This window comes from Protopterus annectens, chromosome 5.part0, assembly GCF_019279795.1.
Source record: "Protopterus annectens isolate FY-2018-M chromosome 5.part0, PAN1.0, whole genome shotgun sequence".
In the NCBI taxonomy this organism is placed as follows: Eukaryota; Metazoa; Chordata; order Ceratodontiformes; family Protopteridae; genus Protopterus; species Protopterus annectens.
Window position 1 is genome coordinate 930,562,840 of NC_056735.1, and position 24,173 is coordinate 930,587,012.

The following is a 24,173-nucleotide window of genomic DNA, read 5'->3' on the forward strand; positions in this document are numbered from 1 at the left end:
AGGTTTTATCCAAGTTTAATTTCTCCAGGTGTTTTGAGTTTATAATACCATGATGGGAATGGCCCCAGTCCGAAGTCAGAGTATGATTAAAATTTATGAAATTAGTATTGTTTTAGTCTTTGATGTTAGCCAAAAGTGCTCTTCATGGCACCAGCAATGTGCTAGGAACTGATTCCTTCTGCAATTCATGCAGAGTTGCATTTATCAGTAGGATATCTAAATACAATTGTAAATTATTTTTTGAGACCCATTGCACCTACTACAATTAGATCTCTCTGGGTATCCTTCTTCCACATGGCCCTCATTGCTGCCTGTAAATCATAGTATTTAATGACTTTGTGTCGCTCAGTATGTAAAACACTGTAATCACTGGGTGTAGTAATTTCAATGATCAGTGTCACTTTTGTGGTCTTTTCATAATCTACTATATCTGTTTTTATCCCATCTATTTTTGAACTGTTGGTAATAGGTGATCTTATATAATATAAATTTCATCATTCTCTATAATACATTGTGGCTCAAGTTTCCAGTGCTTCTCAGCTACCTCAGTATTGTAATGTTTGTACAATTCCTACTGCAACAGTGTTGTCACATTATTATGCCTTTCAGTATACAGGCCCTCTGCCATTAGTGTACTGGGTGCTGTGTATTAATGAAGGCTTATATAAAATTCTCTTCATGCTGCTTATGGTAGTATAGTAACTAAACACAAAATGTTAAATCACTGCCATTAATCTATTATTTTCCTACTTTATACATGGCGGCTAATAGCCATGGATTCCATGCATTCTGAAAAGTTAATTCTCTGAATGGTTATATTTATTTTACAATGAGATCACAAAGAGTGAGGATTTATTACTTTTATTGGACACAATAATCTATATTTGATATGATTTTTAATAAGATGAAGTTTAAAACTGTTTAAAAATATATTTTAAAATATAAAGCTTGCATACAAATCTATTAAACAGGAAAAGTGAAATTACAGTGAGGAAAATGTTCGGGTGGTAAATACAATTCACTTTATGTAAAGTAGGAATTAACAAGACACTTTAAAGATTTAGATGTTGTCTTATCAGCAGTAATCTGCCTTTTAAGAGAAAAATTAGCTTGATAGTAAGGCAGACTGGTAAAAAGCTAGGAATCTTACCCTACTCTATGAAGACAAAAATGTTTCCTTTGCCTCTGTCAGGGGAAAAGGAATATCTTGTCTGCAGTGAGCTCAGGAATGGGAAGGCTCCATTACATTGAAACATTTCGCTATCATTTCTACTTTATTTCTCAAAAGTGTTGGCAGCACATTATCTCTTTCTACTACTTGGCATCTATTAGCGATATATAGTGCTTTTTCAACCAAAAACACATACAGGGTTCAAATTTGTACTACAGAGTAATTTTTCTTGCTAATAATCCTAGTGTGGACATATCGAAAGTCATGTGATAAAGATCCAGGTCTGTGATGACATAAGGTTTTTTACTCCTCTCTGCAAGATAGGAGGCTATTTCTCATACTTGTCAACCTTACTGAATTGCTCAATATTTACCCGTTTTCAGAGCAAAATAATTGGGTGCCACAAATTTCTGAGTGGCCCCTTTAATTCGTGATTTTTTTTAATTTTAATTTATTATTTTAAGTTTGACTATGGACTTGGAGAATGTGGTGGGAGATTTAAAAGAAATAAAAAGCAAAGTTTAGACAGTTTCTTACAGGCACGGTACAGCTTGCCCATGAGTGACTTGCAGCACAACCAACCAACAAGCATGGAAGGAGATGGTCCCTTTTTTGCTTCAAGCACATTATTTTCAAAATGCATTATGTGACTACTTACAGGAAATCCTGCCACCTCTAAGAAAAAGTTAACAGTTTCTATGTTTTACTGACCTCTGAATGAACAAACTTACTACAGTCTTTCTGGATTTTTAAGAGTTCCTTCCTGATTTAGAAGTTGGCATAAAAGGGAGCTAGACAGCACTAACTTTGAAAGTTTGTGAATTATGGCGACTAATAGCCAGTGCTTACTTCATGGCCAGTATCAATCAGGTAAGGTTTTAGCTACAAAGCAATTATAACTGCTAAACGATCCTGGTGACTGACTAGACAGACTTGTAAGCCTTTGTTGAATGTTTATGTAACAGGACAAGACCTATCCTGTAAGTTTTAAAGAAGGTGACAGTAAGATTGTAGCCCAAAGGTTCTGAGAAGCGATTAACAAACTGGCTCATTGTTTAAAGCAGTGATAATATGATCAAAAGTAAGACATGGCAGAATACCTGCATAGTTTTTTGTTGAAGGAATTGTTGCAAGCACTTTGACTGTCACCCTAAAAGTATGGGTTCCTATTACCTGATCGCAGATGCAGTTTGTCGAATGCATCTTGATCAAACCAAAAAGAGCAAAAAGGCAAAATAGTGAAGCGGCTTTTCAGCGAATTCTTTCCCTGGGAAAGAATTTGCTTGGCCGCTTTCATTACTTTGCCGTTTTTGGCACTGTAGTGCAATCTTGGAGTCGGTATATGAGGTTTCGATATTGTAAGCTTTCGCTTACATGGGATCGATTATTCATTGTTCACTTTTGTAAGCATGCAATAATATAATATAGACCCTTAAAATATTTTGTACTCACAACACTACCATTGCTACTGCCAGCAATCAGTTTGCAGATGATCGGTCCTAAACACTGATCCTCAGAAGTCATAGTAGTGTGTTAAAGCTGTTTAAAACTTTCATTTAAAGGCTCACTGCTGCTTTTCAGCTGGGAGTAACATTTCTGCAGTTTGTTTCCTCCCTGTTGGTATAGTGTTTTTATAGTTGGTGTAAATTTGATCTGGGACCCTCCTCCCAGTCTAGTGTCATTATCTCATTCTACCCAGTACAGGGAGAGCATTTGAGAAGGCCAATCAGCTTAGTTTCTGCTCTCTTTCTTTTCTCTCTTTCCAAAAAAAAAATATCTGCTTTTACTGTATTTGTGTTTTTCTTACTTTACATCTTAAAAGTACTCAATTGTATTTATTACTGCTTGGTGTAACTCATTGTAAGCCTTTTAGTTTAAGCACCTGGGCTTCAGACCAGTTTTACATTAGGAAGGTTTGTGGTCTGCACTGTAGTGGCAGAACAGGTAGCTTACATCCTTCTAAGTTGGGAACTGCTGATTGAGGGCTCAGTGTCTGTTATTCTAAAAGTGTATTAATTCTGGTTTAAGCACTCAGGCTTGAGGCCAGTTATTTTACATTAAGAGGGTTCGTGTTCTGCACTCTTGTGGGAGGAGAGGCTGGACTCTGTCCTTCTGAGCTGGGAATTTCTGGTTAAAGCTTATAGTGCCTGCATATTTGAACTGCTTCTTACTGAAATTGGTACACCTCGTTTGCTGTAGCATAGACTAGATCCAGACCTGCTGAATCTAGCTTTGTTTGTATAACTTGAGCACTAATCCAGGCATTCTTTAAAGTATTCAGTTGTATTTATTACTGCTGGTAGTAACTTGATTAAAGTGTAGCTATCATTTCTAAGTCTTTTGGATTAAGCACTTGGGCTTCAGACCAGTTGTTTTACATTAGGAAGGTTTGTGGCCTGCACTGTGGTGGCAGGACAGGTAGCGTACATCCTTCTAAGTTAGGAACTGCTGATTGAGAGCTCAGTGTCTGTTATTCTAAAAGTGTATTAGTTCTGGTTTAAGCACTTGGGCTTCAGGCCAGTTATTTTACATTAAGAGAAGAGGCTGGACTCTGCCCTTCTGAGCTGGGAATTTCTGGTTAAAGGTTTATAATGCCTGAATATTTGAATCTGTATCTTACTGAAATTGGTACACCTTGTTAGCTGTAGCATAGACTAGATCCAGGCCTGCTGAATCTAGCTTTGTTTATATGCTTGTTGTTTGTTTGCTTGTTATTTTCAGCACTTCTGTGGATCACTAGTGATATCTGCATTGCTTACTGTACTTATTTCCTTGTTTCACTTGTAAGAAAGTTACTGTTTGTCATTTTTGCATTTAAGTTACCTGTAACACATTGCATTTAAGTTACCTGGCACTTGCTCACTAAAACAATTATATAAGTCAGCTCTAAAAAATTAAAAGCACTACACCCTCACAAACTCCCCTTGAGTACCTTGTTTTTCAATTATAAAGGAATTCCCAATACTATTCTAGCATGTCCAAAGGTCAGTTGTCAATCTCCTCTCCGGTCCAGCAGGTGAATCTGGGAATCTTGAGGCAATGTTACAACTGCCTCATGTACACAGACAACCCTCTCCTCCTCCCAACAAATTCCAACACATGTGAGAGATGCAACCATATAGCCAAACTGGAGGCTAAGCTCTCTCAACTCAGTACTGGTGTAACCAGTCAGGAGGAGAAGGAAACCAGACTCACTACAATTCCAGTCTCACATAGACCTACCACGACAACAAACCAAACACATAAACACACAAAACAGGCTCTAAATAAAAATCTGCCTAAGCAGCAGAGACCTCCAAAGCAGACACCCAAGCAACCCAAAACAAAACACGTGCAACACATAACTCACAAAGCCAGTGTCAGTCACAGCCCTAACAACACACCTGATACACTTGTAATAGGTGACTCTATCGTCAGGCACACTGACGCCCTGCTCACCAGGCTGAACAAGGAGAAGGTCACGGTGAGCTGTCTGTCACACAAGCACTCAGGTCACATGACTCAGTCATTGTCCATGCTGGTGTGAATGACCTGGACTACATGAAAAGAGACATAGAGGAGCTCTCTGAGCATGTAGCCCAGGCCGGTATGACCCTGACCTTGAGTAGCATCTTACCCTCACCAAGAATGATGCCACAATATGAAGACAAGATGATCAATTTCAACAATTGGCTTAAGTGTTGGTGTCATTCAAAGGGGATCCAATGCCTGTCAGCCTGGGATGACATGAGGGACGGCTTGCACCTGTCACCCTGGGCTTTCAGATATTGGCAAAGGCTCTTGCTACCCCATAGTGCCTTTTTAGGCAAGGCTCAAAAGACAAACCCACCTCCATAGGTATCACAAGGGATAAGAAACTAAGAGTAATGCTACTCAACGCCAGAAGTCTAAACCTCAAGATGCAACTCTCCTTAGCATGGAGAACATTGATATCTGTGCAGTAACAGAAACCTGGTTCAAGGCTAGCACCCCAGCACTACCAGGTTATACCTCATACCATGCTTTTCGGACCCAAATCTTGGACCGAACCACAAAAGGAGGAGTATCAATATTAAGATACCCACACCTCCAGGTTGGTGGCACAGCATGAAGCATCAGAGACTATCCATGTGCAACTAACTGTGGGTAAAACTGCCTTCCAGTTTATAGCCTGCTACAGACCACCCTCCCAAACACAGGAACCCCACTTGGCCTTCCTGAGAATACTGGAAAATATGAAGGTCTCTCCAAACACCATTATATTGGGCGACTTCAACTACCCAAACATAGACTGGGAGCATTACTCTAGCTCCAACACCCTAGCCCAAAGGTTCCTAGAATTTATAAACTCAAATGCTATGGAACAACTTGTTACCACTCCCACAAGAGGGGAAAACATACTGGACCTGATCATCACCAACATGGGGACACTATGCTCCAGACCAGAAGTGTATCCCTCACTGGTAAGATCAGACCATAAACTAATCTCACTGGATATTCACATCCCGAAAACCACAGTGGAATTCTTTATAACCGCATTCTATGAACACCTTCAGGAATGCATGGATCATGCAATCCCAAACAAAACCAAGACCCAATCCTCCAAAGTCTGGTGGACCCCAGCCATAAACAAACTATACAATAGAAGGAGGAAGCTACTACATGATAGAGCAAAATCCCAAAAAGGGAAGGCATCTCTGATCAGTATTAGCAAAAACTACTGGCACTCATAAAATCGTCTAAGGCCAGCTTCGAGAGAAAATTGCACAGGACACTAAGGATAATCACAAGGCTTTCTTTAGTTATGTTAGGAACCTGGGTGGGAATTCCCAGATATGCTCAGAATTAGTCCAAAATGACAAAAATACACCAAGCCCACAGACATTGCCAACATCCTAGCTGACAGGTTCAGTGCAAACTTCTCCCTCTCCCCACCAAAAGGGCAAATATCTATCCCAACAGAGTGCTGCCCCTGACATCTCAGATGCTCGGGGGACGCGGGTAAGAGCTCTCCAAAGCAAAAACACAGCATCAATGGGACCAGATGGTGTCCCCATGAACTCCAAGAAGAGCTAAACCCAAACATAAAACTACTGTTCAATCTTAGCCTTACTACAGGATATGTACCCAAAGAGTGGCGACAGCAACAGTGGTCCCTCTCCACAAAGGTGGTGCCTCAACGGATCCTGGAAACTATCGCCCATAAGCCTGACTAGCTTGTTCTGCAAAGCTATGGAAAGGATCATCATGGACCTCATAAATAAAGATATTGGGGACCTACAGACACTGGATCCTACCCAGTTTGGCTTTGTTAAGGGCAGATCCTGCCTCTTAAACCTGGTTGATTTCTTTGAAACAGTCACCAAGGCCATTGACGAGGGAAGGTGGTTCACACAGCCTACCTGGACCTCGCAAAGCCTTCGATACAATACCCCACTCGGGCATTATAGATAAGCTCACCAGCTTAAATATAAACCCCTATGTCACTAGATGGGTTGCAAACTGGCTCAAGGACAGAACCCACATGGTTAGAATTGCTGGAGCCATGTCAGACTCCAAACCAGTTACAAGTGGCGTCCCACAAGGCTCAGTCCTGGGACCTCTCTTGTTCGGTATATATTTCTCAGGCCAACACGGAAGGACTGTGGCTGACCAAGTTCACAGATGACTGCAAACTGGGCGCCATAATCAACTCTCCAACCGACACAAGCATCCTCCAAAAGGGCCTCATAGAAACAGACAGCTGGTGCCAGAGTCATGGCCTCAAGCTAAACGCCAAAAAGTGTATAGTCATCCCCTTTGGCAAAAACAAAGTGCCCACAAATTACCACATAGGTGGTAATCCATTGAGTACAGAAGAAGTCATTAGGGACCTGGGGACCCAAGTTGATAGCAATCTCTCATTAGACAACCACGTGGCCAAAGTGGTTAGAAAAACATTTTATATAGCCCACCAAATCATGAAGGGATTCACATCTAGATCAGGGGAGGTCATTTACTCATCCCTCATCAGGCCCATAATTGAGTACAATGCCCCTTTTGGGGTGTACCTTACCAGACACCTGCAGCAACTGGAAAGACCCCAAAAGTACCTCACCAAGAGGATCAAAGGGCTCAAACAGATGCCATATGCTGCCCGGTTAAAGAAACTCCAGCTCTACACAGTGGCATACCGCCTCAGAGGCGATCTGTGCCTGACATAAAAGCCATGTCCAACCCAGAATTAATGGACATGCTGCACCTCAGAAAATCGAGACTTGAACCTCAGCACTGAAATAAATAGGACATGCTGGAGGGACAGATTCATAACCCAGAGGCTCCCTTCACTCTGGAATAAAATCCCAGTCCAGGTTAGGCAGAGTCCCACATTGACTCTCTTCAAGAGGAATCTTGATGAGTGGATGGGAGATCATCACTTTTGTGTCACTGTTAGACAGAGGCACAGTATACTAACCTCAAAAAAAGGCATAGCAAAATTAATTTAAAATGGGTGGTGAAGCCAAACACACTCTGGCTAGGCTTATAAATGCCCTAGGGCAGATAGCCTAGTATGAACCTAAGAACCTATGAAACAGAGAAGGGTTCTGTTGTTTAGGATTCTGTAGTACTTGTGCTATCATTTAAATGTATGTATGTATGTATGTATGTATGTTCTTATATATGTGCATGTCTGTCTGTGTGATCTCTGTCTCTCTCCCCTCATTTCACTGGCTTTCTTGATGTAAGTTGTATTTAATAGGCAGGTGGGCTTTCAATGTCTACTTTCTTTGTTTGCATGGAGCTTCCACACTTTGGCTAGAGTATTTTAGATTTTAAAATTGGAAGCCTGGTCTAATTATACCCCGTTCCCTAAAATAAGTAAGCAAACCTTGACTTCTATAGGTAAACAGACCTTGGCTTCTGTACACACATCTAGAGGCTAAGTCGAGGAATGTTTGTTATGCCCGCCACTTGTCAATCCACCCAGACCTCTCAACCAATTGGGGACAAATTTCAACAGAATCAGGGACAAGTCAAGAAAAAATCAGGGACACTTTTAAAATATTAGTGCTATTAACTTGAAACATTGACAGAATCAGAGCATATGAATTAATACACATTTTCTGAAGTAAAAGAAGTTTGTAACTCTTAATTATTGTCATTATTCATTAAGTGTAATTCACCACCTTTCCTCCAAAAGTCACTAGTTTTAGGAGGGATTAAGAGGGACAGAGTTAAAATTTGAGTCAAAATTAGGGACGTCCCTGAAAATCAGGGACAGTTGAGAGGTATGAATCCACCCTTTCCCTTAATATTATTTGAAGCGTCCCTAAGTGTTTTCATACATTGAACATGTTGGCTGCTTTATATCTATTGTCTACTTTAGGAAGTTACGTTGTTTCTTCATTTCTTCTTCTGAAGTTCTTGACATTACACAAGAAGAAACAGCAGAAATTCTGGTGCCAGCACATATTGTGGGGGAGCAGGAGAGAATTTGGAAGACACAATGGCTACATTTAGACATGCAGGCAACACAACCTTGGGAAAGATGTGTTGGAATTGGACTGTCACCTGAGAAAGGATGAGCAAGTGGTTGCATCTCATGATCAGAATCTATTTAGGGCAACAGTGGTCAACATCAACATCTCTGATGTTAAGTTCCACCATACCTTTGCAAGTAGAATGTCACTTTTGAGTGCAGTGAAGGAGGTGATGACAAATGTAGTCCACTGTTTATTGAACTAAAATAAGCTATCCAATCACACCCCAACATGTACTGGGAGACCTAGTTGGATGATCCCCTTACCATGTGGAATTTTTTATTCCATCGCTACTAGGCAGTCTCCCCGACTTGCTCAAAGCAGAACTTGGGACCCAATGATCCTACAATTAATCCCAAACTGCAGAGTATGGATTTGTTGGTTTTCTGTTGTTTATGTAGTATGCTTTCTCAAAATGGTGTGGGTTTTAGTTAGGACAAATAAGGAACAGACTCCAGAGAAACATGCTTTTTTCCAACTTCACCCTTAGGTAGTTCCTTTATGCCCCCACTTAGGATGCTAGGTTTGCTACTAATGATTGCTAAACTGTTGCAGGCTGCAGCGATAGCTTCATCCCTCCCTCATAGTCCACCCGCTCACTGTAGTTGCATGTATTCATTTTAAGATTAACACTGAAGTGATGTAACTCATGATGATTAATTTTTATTTACATATATCAGATCTGGAAGAGTACTCTCAGTATATTTACATCATACTTCTCAATTTCTCACAGCAAGAAATGTGGACAAAGCAAAAATAATGGTGGGACAGAGGCCCAAAAATAGGGACAGATTTTAACTATTGCTCATGTAACTCACTCAGATAGTTGCTAGAATAACAGGTTTTGCATGATTATATATTTTCTGAGGGATATGAAGTCTGAAATTCAAATATCTGTCATTATCTATTATTATTATTATTTATTATTATCTAGTGACTTCAATCTTCATGTTTTATCCCACAAATCCATTGGAGTGGGTGGGGTTACATGATTATATTTGCAAAGTTTATGTTAGCAAGTGTCCTGATTTTTGACCAGTTGTACCTACCTTTCATGGGCTTTTGTCTAGATTTTTGATGTTTACAGGTTGGGAGGTATGCCAGTTTCTCTGACAAGGAGGTACAGTTGCGTGGTTAAACAAACCTACCATCTAAACACTTTGACAAGAAGTCTCAGAACAGTTTTGGATATTTGTAAGTTTAACCATCATAGTTCTGTCCTTTCCTGTACCTTTACTGAATTATCAGTTGTGACATAGGCAATTTTACATTTATACAAAAGAAATCAAACTCTAATAACAAATTAACATCAACAAACATTATACTTCACATATATTGTTATATATCATATAACCTATGCAACATTACACAAATTATTAAATTCCTGTCCCTGTTTTTAAACAAGAAACATCTTTATTAAACCATCACTTATGCTGTCATGTGAACATTAATATTTTTTTTCCTCCTAGCCACCATTCTGGGTTTGTAAATATGAAGTTCCCTTGCATAAAACCTCCACTAGTGGGCAATCAATAATTTAATATTTCATTCATTTAGTTAGTCAGTTGGTCAGACATTCTATCAGTCAAATCAATCACTCAGAGTACACTTTTGATGTATTACCTGACTAGACAAATAATCCAGGGATTTCTGATTGTCTTCCATCATATCCCTAATCAGTTTTCTTGTATTTCTGGTGTAGGCAGCAAGTGCATTTTGCAGATTTCCTGAGGGAAAGAAAAAGGTATTGAAGTTCTTAATGAAATTAATCTCAATGTCATACAAAACATTTTCAGCATTAGAACCACAACAAAGCTAAAGATATGGAGTTCAACAATTATGAAAACAGACACTTTGTTGAGATTTGAATAACGTGATTATATGTTGCTCATTATGAACATGAGCTATGCTTAAATCTAAATAACTGCATGTTATGTTTGCAGTTGGTTTATGTATGATACAACAGTACAACCACACTGTTTTATATAGTGTTATCAGAATTACCCCTGACATTTGAAAGTGATTTTAGATGAGGAAAAGAAACATTCCTGTCCAGAAATTAATCAGAAATCCTTTCATCACACCAAACAATTTAAATGAACGATTCTAACCCAAGTGGTTCTAAGTTAATGTTCATCTACTGTGCCCCCACTGTATCTCTTTTACAGATACATGCCTCAGAAATGAGCACAAGTTTGAGTTTTAGACATATATCTATATTGTCTACTTGACTTCAAAAGGCAGGACTATCATAACTATACATGCTTTTCTTTTCTCACACACACACACACACACACACACACACACACACACACACACACACACACACACACACACACTCAATGATTATATTCATTTAGTATTAAAACAGTCTAGTATAGTGCTTCTGGGCTTTTAGCATTTCACTTCTTTACTTTTGTAGCTCACATTTCTAAAGATTAGTAGGATTTCATTCCATCTGTCCATAGTGTCTGCTTATCTAACCCTCTTCAGGGGTATACAATTACAATATAGATGGCTTTTAGTCAAGGAAATATCCCCAAATAGGAGTGCTCATGCCTGGTACCAGTGTCCATCATGGTATCAGATGCCACATTAAGAAAACATATCTAGACCCAGAAGTCACCATTTCCTTCCTGCTACCCAGAATTCACCATTTCCTTCCTGCTACTCACACAGTTCAAATACTGATCCAGATATTTGTTATGAAAATCCCTCAAGGTCACTGCCACAGATGTTAACCCAGTGAAGAGTTTGTCTGAAAGCCAAATTTTGAGAAAAATCCTTAAATTATATGTATTGCTTAGGAAAGGAAAAATATATGAAGAAACCCATAAGTGACAGTGCTTAAAAATAGCTATCAGATGACATAGAAAGCTCACAGCCTACCTTGCTACTTGAAAAATATAGGTGGTTCAGATTGCTGATGGCAGGAGTGTTCTCAAATAGCAGGTGACTCACATGGGGGTACCATCACAAGTATAGGAGACAAGGAAAATGAAGGTTGGGCAGCAGTTACCTGTATAGTTCATGTCCACTACTCAATTCAATGATACCACACACTTTGAAAATAAACGTTTGATATTGCCAACAAAAAAAGAAAAAGAAACTCAATTTTACATCTTTACTACTATGCCGCCTCTGATATGGGGCTTTGGCCCCTTACAGCGCTGCAAAGACTCTATCTATCATCTATCTATCTATCTATCTATCTATCTATCTATCTATCTATCTATCTAAACAAAACTTGAAATAACACACAAATGTGAAAGGTTAATTAAACTGAGAGCTTTCATCAACAAATTTACCATAAAATTCTTCAGAATACCAAACATGAATTTAATAAACACTGCCATACCTCTCAACCTCTTAGAGCAAAATATCTGGACAAAGCCTAAAATGATGGGGGGACAAATAGGGACAGATTTTAAATATTCCTCTTACAAACTTAAAAAGGTGATAAAATAATAGGTTTTACATTAGCATGGATTTTCTAAAGGATGTGGAGTCTTAAACTCAAATGTTTGCCATTATTTAATGACTTCAATCCTCAGCTATTTGCCAGAAAGGTACAGATTTTAGGAGGAACACACCAAAAATATGAGGCAAAAATCTGGACATTCTGCAAAAATCTGCACAGTTGAGAGGTATGAACACTGCATATTTTTAAGTCACATTACATAGCTACATTATTAAAACAAACATCCAAATAAATATTTAAATATTTACACTAATAAAACCATTTATATATGTGTGTGTGTGTGTGTGTGTGTGTGTGTGTGTGTGTGTGTGTGTGTGTGTGTGTGTGTGTGTGTGTGTGTGTATATATATATATATATATATATATATATATATATATATATATATATAAACCAATTATGTCAGTAAATAAAAATAAGTATTTAACACGAGGCACATATCACATTATATAATATAATAACCCCACCCTCCTATTCCTTTAAAAACATTTAATAATAATTATAGCAATTAAGATGGGATATTTGTCAGCTTCCAAAAGCAGCTGCCACCTGCTTTCTCTTCTTTCTAATATGTTAAAAAAATCATGTTCTCTTAAATTACATTCTTCATGATCCACAAAGAAGAATAAGCATTTTTATTAAACTTCCTAAGTCAAAGGATGTTTATATAAAGAATTTATTGTTCTTAATTTTTATAGCATAAATGTTTTTGAAATATATTTTGAAAATACTGTAGCAGTCATACCAATGTAAAATGCTCTGCAGAGAGAGCAGATGGCTATACAAATTATTAGTTTAGACTTACAAGTATACTGATGCTTACCTCATATAGTTTTCTTAAAATTATGTAAAGTCCAATATGGGTTTTCACGGACAAAGCAGCACATAATTTAAGTCACTGTACTTATATGTCCCCTTAGACTTATTAGTTATATGTCTATCAATTGTAAAATTAATTCTTTCTATTACAGACTTTATGGAAGTATTCAATTTAAAGATGAAACTATTTTTTAACAATGATCAACTCCAGATTTATTTATTTATTTGTTTGCATTTGTTTACCGCCAGGTCCACGGGGCCAGAATGAGCCCATTTTCAGTGGAGGCCCGGGTAGAAAAGCTCCACAACTAAGATTAAACAATATATAATATGAACTAATACAATACAAAGTATTTACAGTCACAATACATACAATAATATGAACAACTCAATATAGGCTATTACTTTCATAATACTTTATATTGTACAGTAGAACAGATCATTGTAGTCAGATCAACCAAATAAGAGCATTACAATTGAACCAGTTACAATCCAAGACTGAGTGAAAGAATGACTCCTTTAAACTTTGTATATCAGACCCCATATGAACAAGAAGCTAACATAGAGACCATACCTCCTACCACAAAACTCAACTGCTTTAGCCTAAAGGCACAGCAATCCTTTTGTAGAAGTCCCAGACAACCCAATGCAAAACTACACCCCCCCCTTTTTTATTTTTTTGCAGCTACTGTGGTGGTCAATGAAATCCTCATTCAGCCATCTCACTCCTACACCCTCCCTCTTATTAATTTCTTTGGTACTTACATGTTAGTCACACCCCTGTTCCAGACAACCCAATATTAGAAGGGCCAGGAATCATCCACTTTAGACAGGATTAAGAAGGACAGAACTAAAACTTGAATCAAATTCAGGGACAGTGGATGTATGGCCCCAGTCTCCAATGAGCACAGAAGGAAAATGGATTCCCTTCAGTGGATTCCGCAGGAGATCAAAGAATCAGGACAAAGCCATAAAGAATTGGGAGGGCAAAGGCACAAAATTAGGGATCCTTAAATCTGGACATCCTACAAAATCTGTACAGTTGAGAGACATGCCTCAAAGTCTTAGAGCCCAAATTCCAGACAGCCACAAACAGCGGGACAACCATTAACTACTGCTCTGACAAACGTAAGCTGCTAAAATAACCATTGCTGGGAAGAGGAACATTTTTTAAACTCAAAACCAATCGCTGTCTCCCAGCCTCAATCCTCTGTACACAGTCATGCTTTGGCAAATCACCCAATACCAGCACCTGTTATAATTATCTACTAATTTATTTTTTCTTCTCCCCTCCCTCATCCCATCTTGTGTCCATTCAATGAAAGGGTAATGGCACCCCTATGCCTGGAATCAGAAAATCATGTCACCACCTCTATAACCGATAGTTTCTAACTGAACATGCAAGATGGCACTTACCCACACTAAAAACTCCAGGGAAGCCTGGGAAGTAACAGTTACCAAAACATTTCCTAACCTAACTCAGAGCACAAGCCCATGTCAACAAACCCCACTTCCATTCCATCCACTCATTGCTACATCAAATGCAAACCAACATCTTTCCTTCCGTCATTCCCACAAAAAGTCTGAACTCAACCTCTGTCATCACTGCCGAACAACCCTAGTGGCAACACAGAAAATAAAGACTAATTCAGAGCGCAAAGCTTAACCGCTACACTAACCATACTTTCTCGTTAAAATTAAGCTCAACTCTGATAGCATAATGGCTAAACCTCTGATTTGCATTACCTTGACAGTGTATGTGGTTAATGTAAGTGCCATTTCCCTACTACTTCTAGAAAATAAACCATCAAGTAAACACCTAGTATGTACTACTGTTCCTTAAAACTAATCTGAATCTTCCTCTGGTCACCTTGAATTTATATCAACCACCAGATGAGCCCTTTGAACCCCTGCCCCCCCCTTACAGTTACAGAACCGTAATATCATAAAAAACCTGACAGACAGAGCAAACCACACACCACCAGGTTAGGAAGAAAACATGCCAACCCCCCCCCCCACGACAGTTAGCGAATTCAATAACAGAGGTAAGTACCACACTACACCCTGTATCTCTACTCCATCACTAACAAGTCCCTAAGTCCAGCACTGTCCCATATCAGTGAACGAACTCTACACAGCCTCATGTGACATTACTCACCAATGAACAGCGAGCTCACTAAACTGTTATATTGCCTGCCAACAAGTTTGATGCCACTCCTGTGCCTCAAGAAAGCCGCGTAAGAAAAAAACAAAACAAAACAATGTCTCCACTGACAACAGAAGGATTTCCAAGCAACAAATCCCCCAGAACTCACAGGAAAGCCCGCAAATACCACCCAAGATCTCCCACCAAACCACCTAGCAGCGAAAATACTTGTCTACATTACAAAATCCGATTGTGAAGCCTCCATTGGACAGCTGCCGTTCACATACCATAACAAGCACCAAACAGAAAGAAGTGCAGTGCTGGTAAAATACCTCACCTCTTTTCTCAGTCCTCAAAGAATGTGTACCCCTTCCAGTAATTCTGGAAGCTCCTCATTTCTAGCAAGCAGAAGAAACAACAAGAAACAACAAGTCTCCCACCTTGGTGGTGCCGCCAAAAGAAGTAAATCCCACAGCAAAATCAACAGTGAAACAAAGGCCCTGTCCTTGCCAGCTGCTAATGTAGATCTCAGACTAGGTATTAAAAACCGCAAGTCACCAATTGCTACAGTCACTCATACATCCACAAACAGCACCATGCTGCATTCAAGGATTACAGTATATTCCATTCCCCAACTACTTGTACTTATTATGTGTAAAAGACATAAAAGGCCAAAATACATTTTTGAAGTGACAGAGACATGTGACGTATCTAAAAATGTATTATTGGCCCCTTTAGCAGGCATATTCAAACAACCAATGAATTCAGCACTGCAGCACACTGCCATTGAGAAACATGTAAAACAAGAAAGAAAGAAAAAAATATGATTTCCTATACATTACATGACAGGGCCAACAATTTCAAACAAATGTTTCATTTTTGCAAGTGTCTAAATATGAATACCGACAGGTATATTTAGAAATGGGTAGCCGCTGCACAAAAAGAAAGAATCCCTTATATAACAAGGTCTGAAGATTCTTGTCTCTGTCTTTCATAGCAATCCACCGGATATCAAAGTTGGGGCTACAAGTACAGCACCATTGTCAAGCACAGCACAAGTATGGCATGATGCCACCCAACCAATGACACCAAACCTCTCAACCTCCTAGTGAGCAAGAGATCTGGACAAGTCCTGAACAATGTGGCAAGGGGACCACCAGCCATATCTCCTCTATCAATTGCCATTTCTAATGTGCACCTCAGTGCCAAACCACAAGGCAACTTGCCCACCACCAGTTTATAATAAGCAGCTAGATGTGGACACCTCGAGACCCACTAAAAGAACAGAAACCATTACTCCTGGATCAATCAAAGTTAGGACAGCCACTAATCACTCACCAGCAGTGCATCTTGCCAACCACCTACCTCAAACCCTTCCTCCAGCAAACTCCCGCATACACGACTTGCTCTCAGAGGTAACATCCAGCTCTAAACTTTTTCCCCAGCCACCAGAGAGAAAAAAAACTGAAATGCAAATCTTTACCCTTCTCCTCTCTGTACTGCCATTAGCCCAAGGCCCACCTGTCTTGCAAGACACCTATGGTCATCTCGGATATGAACTTGCCAGTAGCAAGTTCACGCCAAAATGTGATTACTTACCCAGCTACACTCGTCTAAACCCCTTAAGCCCCTCCCCACCCTTACCTCATTTCCTCCCAAACATCCCACCCTCTATTTAACCCTTTCATCTCCCCAACCCACTTAACTCCCACTAATATATGAATCTAACCCCACTTGAAGATGTCCCAGGACAACTTGGTTTGTTGTCAAACCTTATTTGTCTGGCTTATTTCAGTTTTCAAAGTTGTAGTTCGACCTCTCTTCCATTTCTTATATTGTTTGTCTATCAACTTAATCAAATATCTCATTCTTATGGAAATATATCCCTCTGATGTTGTATGCCTAGATCCAGATTTTAAAGATTTTTTATTTACTCAAACAATTTCTCTTTCAAAACTTTCCACATTCCATCTGCCGTGTTTCCACCAAACACCTTACTCTAGTTAGTTTTACCTAGTGACTGTTTTGGTTCCATATAATCTGTAATTAACCTTCTGTGCATAGGCTTAGATTTCAGTTTGGCAGAATTATCTAATTAATTAATCTTTATAACCCCATGATCACTGCACATCAATGGTAGTAAACCTTGACTTGAAGTTACAGTAATTTCTTTGGGAACACAAACAATATCTAGTTATATTCCATCCCCTGGTAGTTTTTTTTTTTCAATCTGAAGCAATTGTTGTTCCTGACTATACGCTGTGAATAATTTCTTACTAACATTGTTGGATCAAAATTATTCCAGTCAGTTTCTGGTAAATTTAAGTTCCCAGCTAGCATTATTATTCCCTCCTGAGTTTCATGCAAGAAATGTATGAATTCCTCTAGGTCATCTGCACTTGACTTTGGTGGTCTATACACTCCAACAATTGTTATATGGTCCAGGGTTGTCTTTATTGTTACAGTTACACAGTCTATAGTATTGGTGTTATCATTGAACATGTACTAATCACAGGTCTCATACCTGTCTTTAATCCCTATCATAACACCTCCACCTGATTTTTTGTTAGAATGTCTGTTTCAGTAAAAACATTTATACCCTAACAGAACTGGTTTCCAGTCATTGTTATTTAACATCACCCTTGACAAAAAGGGATGCTAATGCATTTTTTTGCATTAAGTGTAAGTCCAAGACTTTAGCACCAATCATTAGTCTGTGTACGTCCTTCTTGCATGATATTGACATCATTAGGGGACTGAATGACTGCTCCTAGTTTGCAGTTATTGGCAAACTTTGCCAGCCATAGACCTTTAATTTTTCCCTGTACTTTGGCGAAGTATATTCTGGACAGTAGCAGCCCAGAACAGACCCCTGTAGTACAACACTGGTTGCTGGTTTGCTGAAGGAGGTAAAGTCTCCAGTTTCGACTGTATGAGAGCCAGTTAGCAACCCACCTGACAATATATGGGTTGATACCCAGCTGGGTGAGTTTATCAATAATGCCTGAGTGAGGGATGGTGTTAAAGGCCTTGGCTAAGTCTAGGTAGGCTGTATGCACAGTTTTACCTTCGTCAAGGGCTTTGGTGACTGTCCATCAAGTTTAATAGGCACAATCTCCTATTGATGAAGCCACACTGAGTAGGGTCGAGTGTTTGTAGATTACTTATATCTTTGTTGATAAGCTCCATAATGATATGCTCCATGGCCTTGCAGATAAGGCTGTTTAAGCTTATGGGTCTATAGTTCCCAGGGTCCGAGGATACACCCCCTTTATGCAAAGGAATGAAGGTAGCTGTTCTCCATTCACCAAGGATGAAACCCATGCTAAGGCTATGGTTGAACAAGGTACCCAGTGGTGTTGCTAATTCCTGTTTTAATCCATTGAGAATGCAGCCTGGGTTGTTGTCTGGTCCCATTGAGGCTGTGTTTTTAGCCTTGGAGAGGGCATTTAGGACGTGCTCCTTGGAGATACTAGGTGGGGGACAGGTGGTAGGGGTGCTTTGTGTTTTATGTGGTGGGGACAGAGAAGTGAAGTTTTCACTGAATGTGTCAGCCAGCAGTTTGACTATATCCACCAGTTCTGTAAATGTAGTACCATTAAGTTCTGCATAAAGCTGGGTTTTTCCTTTGAGATTTTTGATGTAGCTTAAGAACACCTTATGGTTTTCCTTAAGCTAGGGATGCTAATTTGGATTCATAAGTAGCTTTAGAGGACTTTACAAGATGTCTTATTTGCCTGTTTTAGTTGAGGAGGGAGTGCTTCCAGGTTTGAGACCATAACTTCCTACTCTTAGAGAGTAATTTATTCCTATTATTGTATAGAATATTAATGGCTCATGTCCACCAGGTGGGTTTGTTCTTCCTTTGGTCTTGCTTGAGGATCTTGCTTTCACTTTATCAGGTACAGCAGAGTTAATGCAATTGTATAGATGCTCATATAAAGCATTAGTGTATATCCCAGCATAGGTAACCTCTCCATCAGTGGGGGGAGAAGTTATGATGCTGTTTATGCCAACACATAAGAGGTTATAATTGGCCTTGGTGAAGTTTTCCAGTATAGTCGCTGCTGGTAGGAGGGACCTGGTGTTATTGTTACCCCCAAAAAGACTGATTTGTAGTTAGACCTCACCAGGGAGGGCAGCACACTTTGGGCGGTACAAAGATCCTCCACGTTGGTGAGCTCCATATCCAGAATGTTTGAGCCCCTTGTAGAGCTGTCAACCAGCTGGTCCAGTGCACTGAGTTAACAAAGTTTAGGAACCTTTGGGTGAGAGTGTTAGTACATGTATAATTAACCCATTCAATAGACAAGTAATTAAAGTCATCCAAAACCAGGGTATTTTGTTGTATCTTGATCAACTCAAGCAGATCCAGTAGGCTGAGTGCATGTCCTGGTTCATGGAGGGAGTTCTATAGCTGGCAATGACTTCAACTGGGGGCTTACCAACAGTTAGTTGCACCTGCAATTCATGGGAGTCGCTCTGTTTAACCAGTCTTGTGGTGTACTTGTCTTTTATGAATATTGTTTCACCACCTCCCTTAGCTCTCACACTTTCAGTTTGAGGTCTGAAATAAAGTGTGGAAGGAAGTGTAACCCAGTAAGGCTGGAATACTTTCTGCAGTCTTAAACCAAGTCTCCTTGACTGCATAGGTGTCAGCATCTTCCAGAGTAAGGACTGCTTCCAGTGAGGGGATTTTCAGATTTAGACTCCTAGTATTGAGCAGTATAACCTTTAGTTTGTTTTTAGATGGTCTTATTACATTGGGATTTTTGTCCTTGTGACACTGCCTAAAAAAGGCATAATGGGGGTGGCAAAAGCCTTAGCCAGTAACTGAAATCCCAGAGGTGACAGATGAAGACCATCTCTGGCAAAGCATTGAGGTCTGTCGATTATGTCATCCCAGGCTGATAGGTACTGGATTCCCTTAGAATGACACCAAAAGCTAAGCCAATTATTGAAGTCAATAATTTTTTGTTTGTAATGAGGCATCATCCTAGGTGAAGGTAAAATGCTTCTTAAGACTGGAGACATACATGCCTGGGATGTTTAATCAGAGAGCTTAATCATGTCACTTTTCATATAGTCCAGTGAGGTACATCTCAAGTCATTCACACCAACATGGACTATGACTGAATTGTAAGAATATCTACTATTGAAAGACTTGAGTGCATGTGTGATGTGGTGGATCCTTGCACCTTGCAGAGAGCTGACCATGACCTTTTCATTATCCAACCTGGCGAGTCAGGCATCTGTGTGTCTCACAATGGAGTTGACTATGACTAAGATGTTTGGTTTTGTGTTTTGCCTTACGGGCTTGTCTGGTGAGACATTGGTGCATGAGCTATTATGTGTACTGTGTTTTGCAGAGGATGTATTATGTGAAGCGTGCTTGTGTTTGAGATGTCTCTGATGTTTAGGCAGGCTTTTGATGAGGACCTCTACAAATATAAGTATGTGTGTTGTTGGTTTGGGTGGCAGAGGAGGTGAGGTGTGCATGCTGACATCCTGCTCAATATCAGATATACTGACTGGTGTCCGGGAGAGCATGGATTCTAGGTTCTTAATATAGATGCATCTCTTTCATATTGAATTTGTGTGAACTAGAATAAGAGGGTTGTCAGTGTACTTGAGGCAATTGTACACTACCTCAGGATACACATGTTGATCAAGATGGCTGGAGAAACTGTGGGAAATTGTCTATCCATAGCGCAAGGTAAATCAATGTGGTCAGAAGAGGAAGAGGGCAGGAAGGATCAGGTAAAGTAGATGGGCAGGAGAAGAGGTCTAAATAAGGAAGGGCTAGTAGGTGGACATGTGATCATACCTCAGAGTCTGCACCTAATGTTCCACCTGGCAGTGGAGCAGGACCATCAAAATCCTCTGAAGGAACACTAACACTGTGCTAAAGGAAATTTAACAAGCAAGAAGTTTGTGTTTATAACCGCCAGTGGTATCCGTCCCTACACGGAGGTGCACTACACACAAACAAGATCAAAACAGCTAATGCAAGGAAATCGATGAAAAAGCTCAAACTGAGCCCTGAACCAGTGAAAAAGCTCAATGGAGCCCTGAACTAATGAAAAAGCCCAAAATAAACTCTGAACCAGTAAACTTTTAATTAGATAGTCCTACTGTACTTCTCCTACCATGAGGGTACAGAGAGATTTCTCCAAGAAAATATGTCCTGACTTTTAGTGCTCATTCACAAACAGAACTGAATTCAGCTTGTCTGAATCCAATCTATACTATGGCTAACAGTACAGCATACAGAATAAAAAAGGAGAAATAATTTTTTACTTAAATTAAAAAAGCAACAGAGTAAAAAGCAGCACAGCAGAACAGATATTTTACTTAAATTAGATAAAAGCAGCAGTTGGTACGAAATACAGTCAAAATGCACTAATGCAGTAGCAAAAAATTAACTTAGCATTCATAGTTTTCTCAGCTGGTTGGTATGAACAGAGGAGCAGAGGCTATTCGCCTAACTCCCTGGAGCCCTTCTAAGACAAGCGCCAACCTGTGCAAATGGGGATCTTAAATATAATTAAGAACAAAGCCGCTAATGCAAGAAAACCAAAGAAAAAGCTCAAACTGAGCTCTGAACTAATGCAAAAGCTCAAACTAAGCCTTGAACCAATGAAAAAGCTCAAACTAAGCCCTGAACTAGTAACTCTTTAATTAGATAACCCTACTGTACTTCTCCTGCCATGAAGGTATGGTTGTGTTTCTCCCAAAAAAGATGTATATGACAAAGCAAAATTTTCAGAATTGCTGAAAGACAAGAACAATTTTATTACATGCCAGTTATTGGTCCTTCATGAGGGCATAAGATCCCATGGAAGTTGATTATTTTTCTAATGAATTACAATATCAAACCAAAGGCTGTGAGTCTGGTGAGTTACATCTTTCATTGGTATGACACACCATTATGAGAGGTATGCGAGGTATAAAAAATTATCAAAAGAAAGGCTGATTATTATCAAAAGTAGATTTAATTTTAAAAGGCATGCATCTTGAACATTTCTCCCTGGGCCTCTGCTGAAAATGGGATCTGTCCCAGTCAGACTTTCCTTGTAAACAAATGTTAAATAAAATAAAAATAAAATAAAAATATATACACATATTGAATAAAATTCCTTAAAAATGAGTGTGCTAACAGATGAGTTAGACGTGCAGTGCTGAATGTTAGTCAGACAAAATAGATTTGGCATGAATATGATAACTATAAACCATGAGGAACATAAAACCATATTTCGGATAAGTTTTACATCAGATGTGGATATATGCATAAGAAAATAAATGTCATGCTTTGTAACAGTTAATGAAAAACTATTGCAAAATAAATTAATTTCTTATACTCTGTACAACAGGAGTAATGGCTTTACAGTACAAATGGAAACTATGCATGTAGCACAATACATCAATAAAATTTAAAAATTATTTCTATACAGCATGATAAGTTTGCAAAGAATGCATCGTTCACAGGATTGTGAACTGTAGATTTGAATCAAGTCAATCAGAGATCTGGATACAGATACATAAAAAAAAGAAATATGTTTGAGATATACACCCAGCCAGTGTATAATGTGATGTCTGCTCAAACATTTGACACTCTAAAACTGAAATAAAATTAGCTGAGACTTTCCATGTGCAAAGCAGTTATTAGGTGGGATTCATGTGGCAGCACATCAGAAGTTGCTTATCTGTGAATATAAAAAGTATGAATTGCAAGATTCATTTTCAGATAGTTGGAATGGATGTGCCATCTATACTGATTCATTGTATTTGTCTTAGGTTTGTGAAAACATTTATTGATGTGCTGAATGTATTTAAGTTTATGGATTTATAGGTTCATAGGTTCTTTTAAAAACACTCATAGGAAGATACAAATTTCTGAGATTTCCATTTGGTATTTTGATAGCATCTGATGTTTTTGAAAGAGCAGTTGCAAAGATGACTGATTTCATTGGTGTTGTTGTTAATGTCAGTAATGATATGCTAGTATGAGGCAAGATCAAACAAGAGCATAAGAGACTGATTTTGCTGCTGAGAAATCATGCTTTCAAGCTGAACAGAAGTAAATGTAAAAACCAAGTTACAGAGTTGAGACTTATGGATTACATTTTAGTTTTAGAAGGTTTGAAAACAAATAACGTGGTCAAACACATGACTCAGCTACCATCAACAGAGAATAATGAAATATGTATGACATTCTGGACATATTACCTATCCTTTGAAGTTTTTTGAATTTGTTTGAAGCAAATGTGCCACTGAGGGAAATAATGGAACAGCATGTGACAGTGCAGTGAGTAACTACGAAAAAATACAGAATGTCTTCACATAAGTAGTTTGAAGTGAATGAGTCAATTTCACTCCAAGAGTATGACACTGAATAGGTGCTGATACACTGCCTCTACAAGAAGAGAAAACAGTTGCTTTAACAACATTTACTTACTAGCAGAAAAGTATGCTTAGTTTGAAATGGAACAGTTGCTGTATGCATTAATGTGAGAATTTTCATCATTATATTTATGGCAAATATTACTGCGGTGGTGGTGCTGCGGTAGCGTTGTCACCTCACAGTAAGATGTTGTCCTGTTTGATTCTCAGCTAAAGCGTCTTCTGTGTGGAGACATGCGTGAATGGGCGTACCTTCGTTGATGGTTGTGCATCAGAGCTGGCAACTCGGCACATAAAAATCTGCTACCAATCATTAGTGGACTGGAGTTCCGCTGTGGCGACCCCTAACCGGGAAAAGCCGAAAGACACAACAACATTAAAGTGGAATTAATCCACACTATACACATGATTACTTCCCAAGTTTGTGTTGCATCGTAGCACATAAACCTAAGTAAACACCAATTTCAGCAACATCAGTCAATTATACAGTCAGTATTTTCCCTAAAAACATGACTTTTATTATGGCACAAACATAAAAGTACTTATACTGTTGCCATTGTATAATCACACCTTTTTCAATATGTCAAAAATGAGCAAATGCGTGACTGATATATGTAGAAAAAAGAAAGCATGCTGTTACAGATGTAAAGAAAAAA

The 24,173-nt window shown here is 39.0% G+C and overlaps 1 protein-coding gene across 1 annotated transcript in view; it reads right to left on the minus strand.

Moving 5' to 3' along the window:
* The window catches only part of ANGPTL5 (angiopoietin like 5), a 594,392-nt gene that overhangs the window by 233,636 nt on the left and 336,583 nt on the right, over nt 1–24,173 (minus strand). The window contains exon 3 of the mRNA XM_044072712.1: nt 10,294–10,397. Coding sequence (XP_043928647.1) covers nt 10,294–10,397 — 104 coding nt within the window. The remainder of the gene's footprint in view (nt 1–10,293; nt 10,398–24,173) is intronic.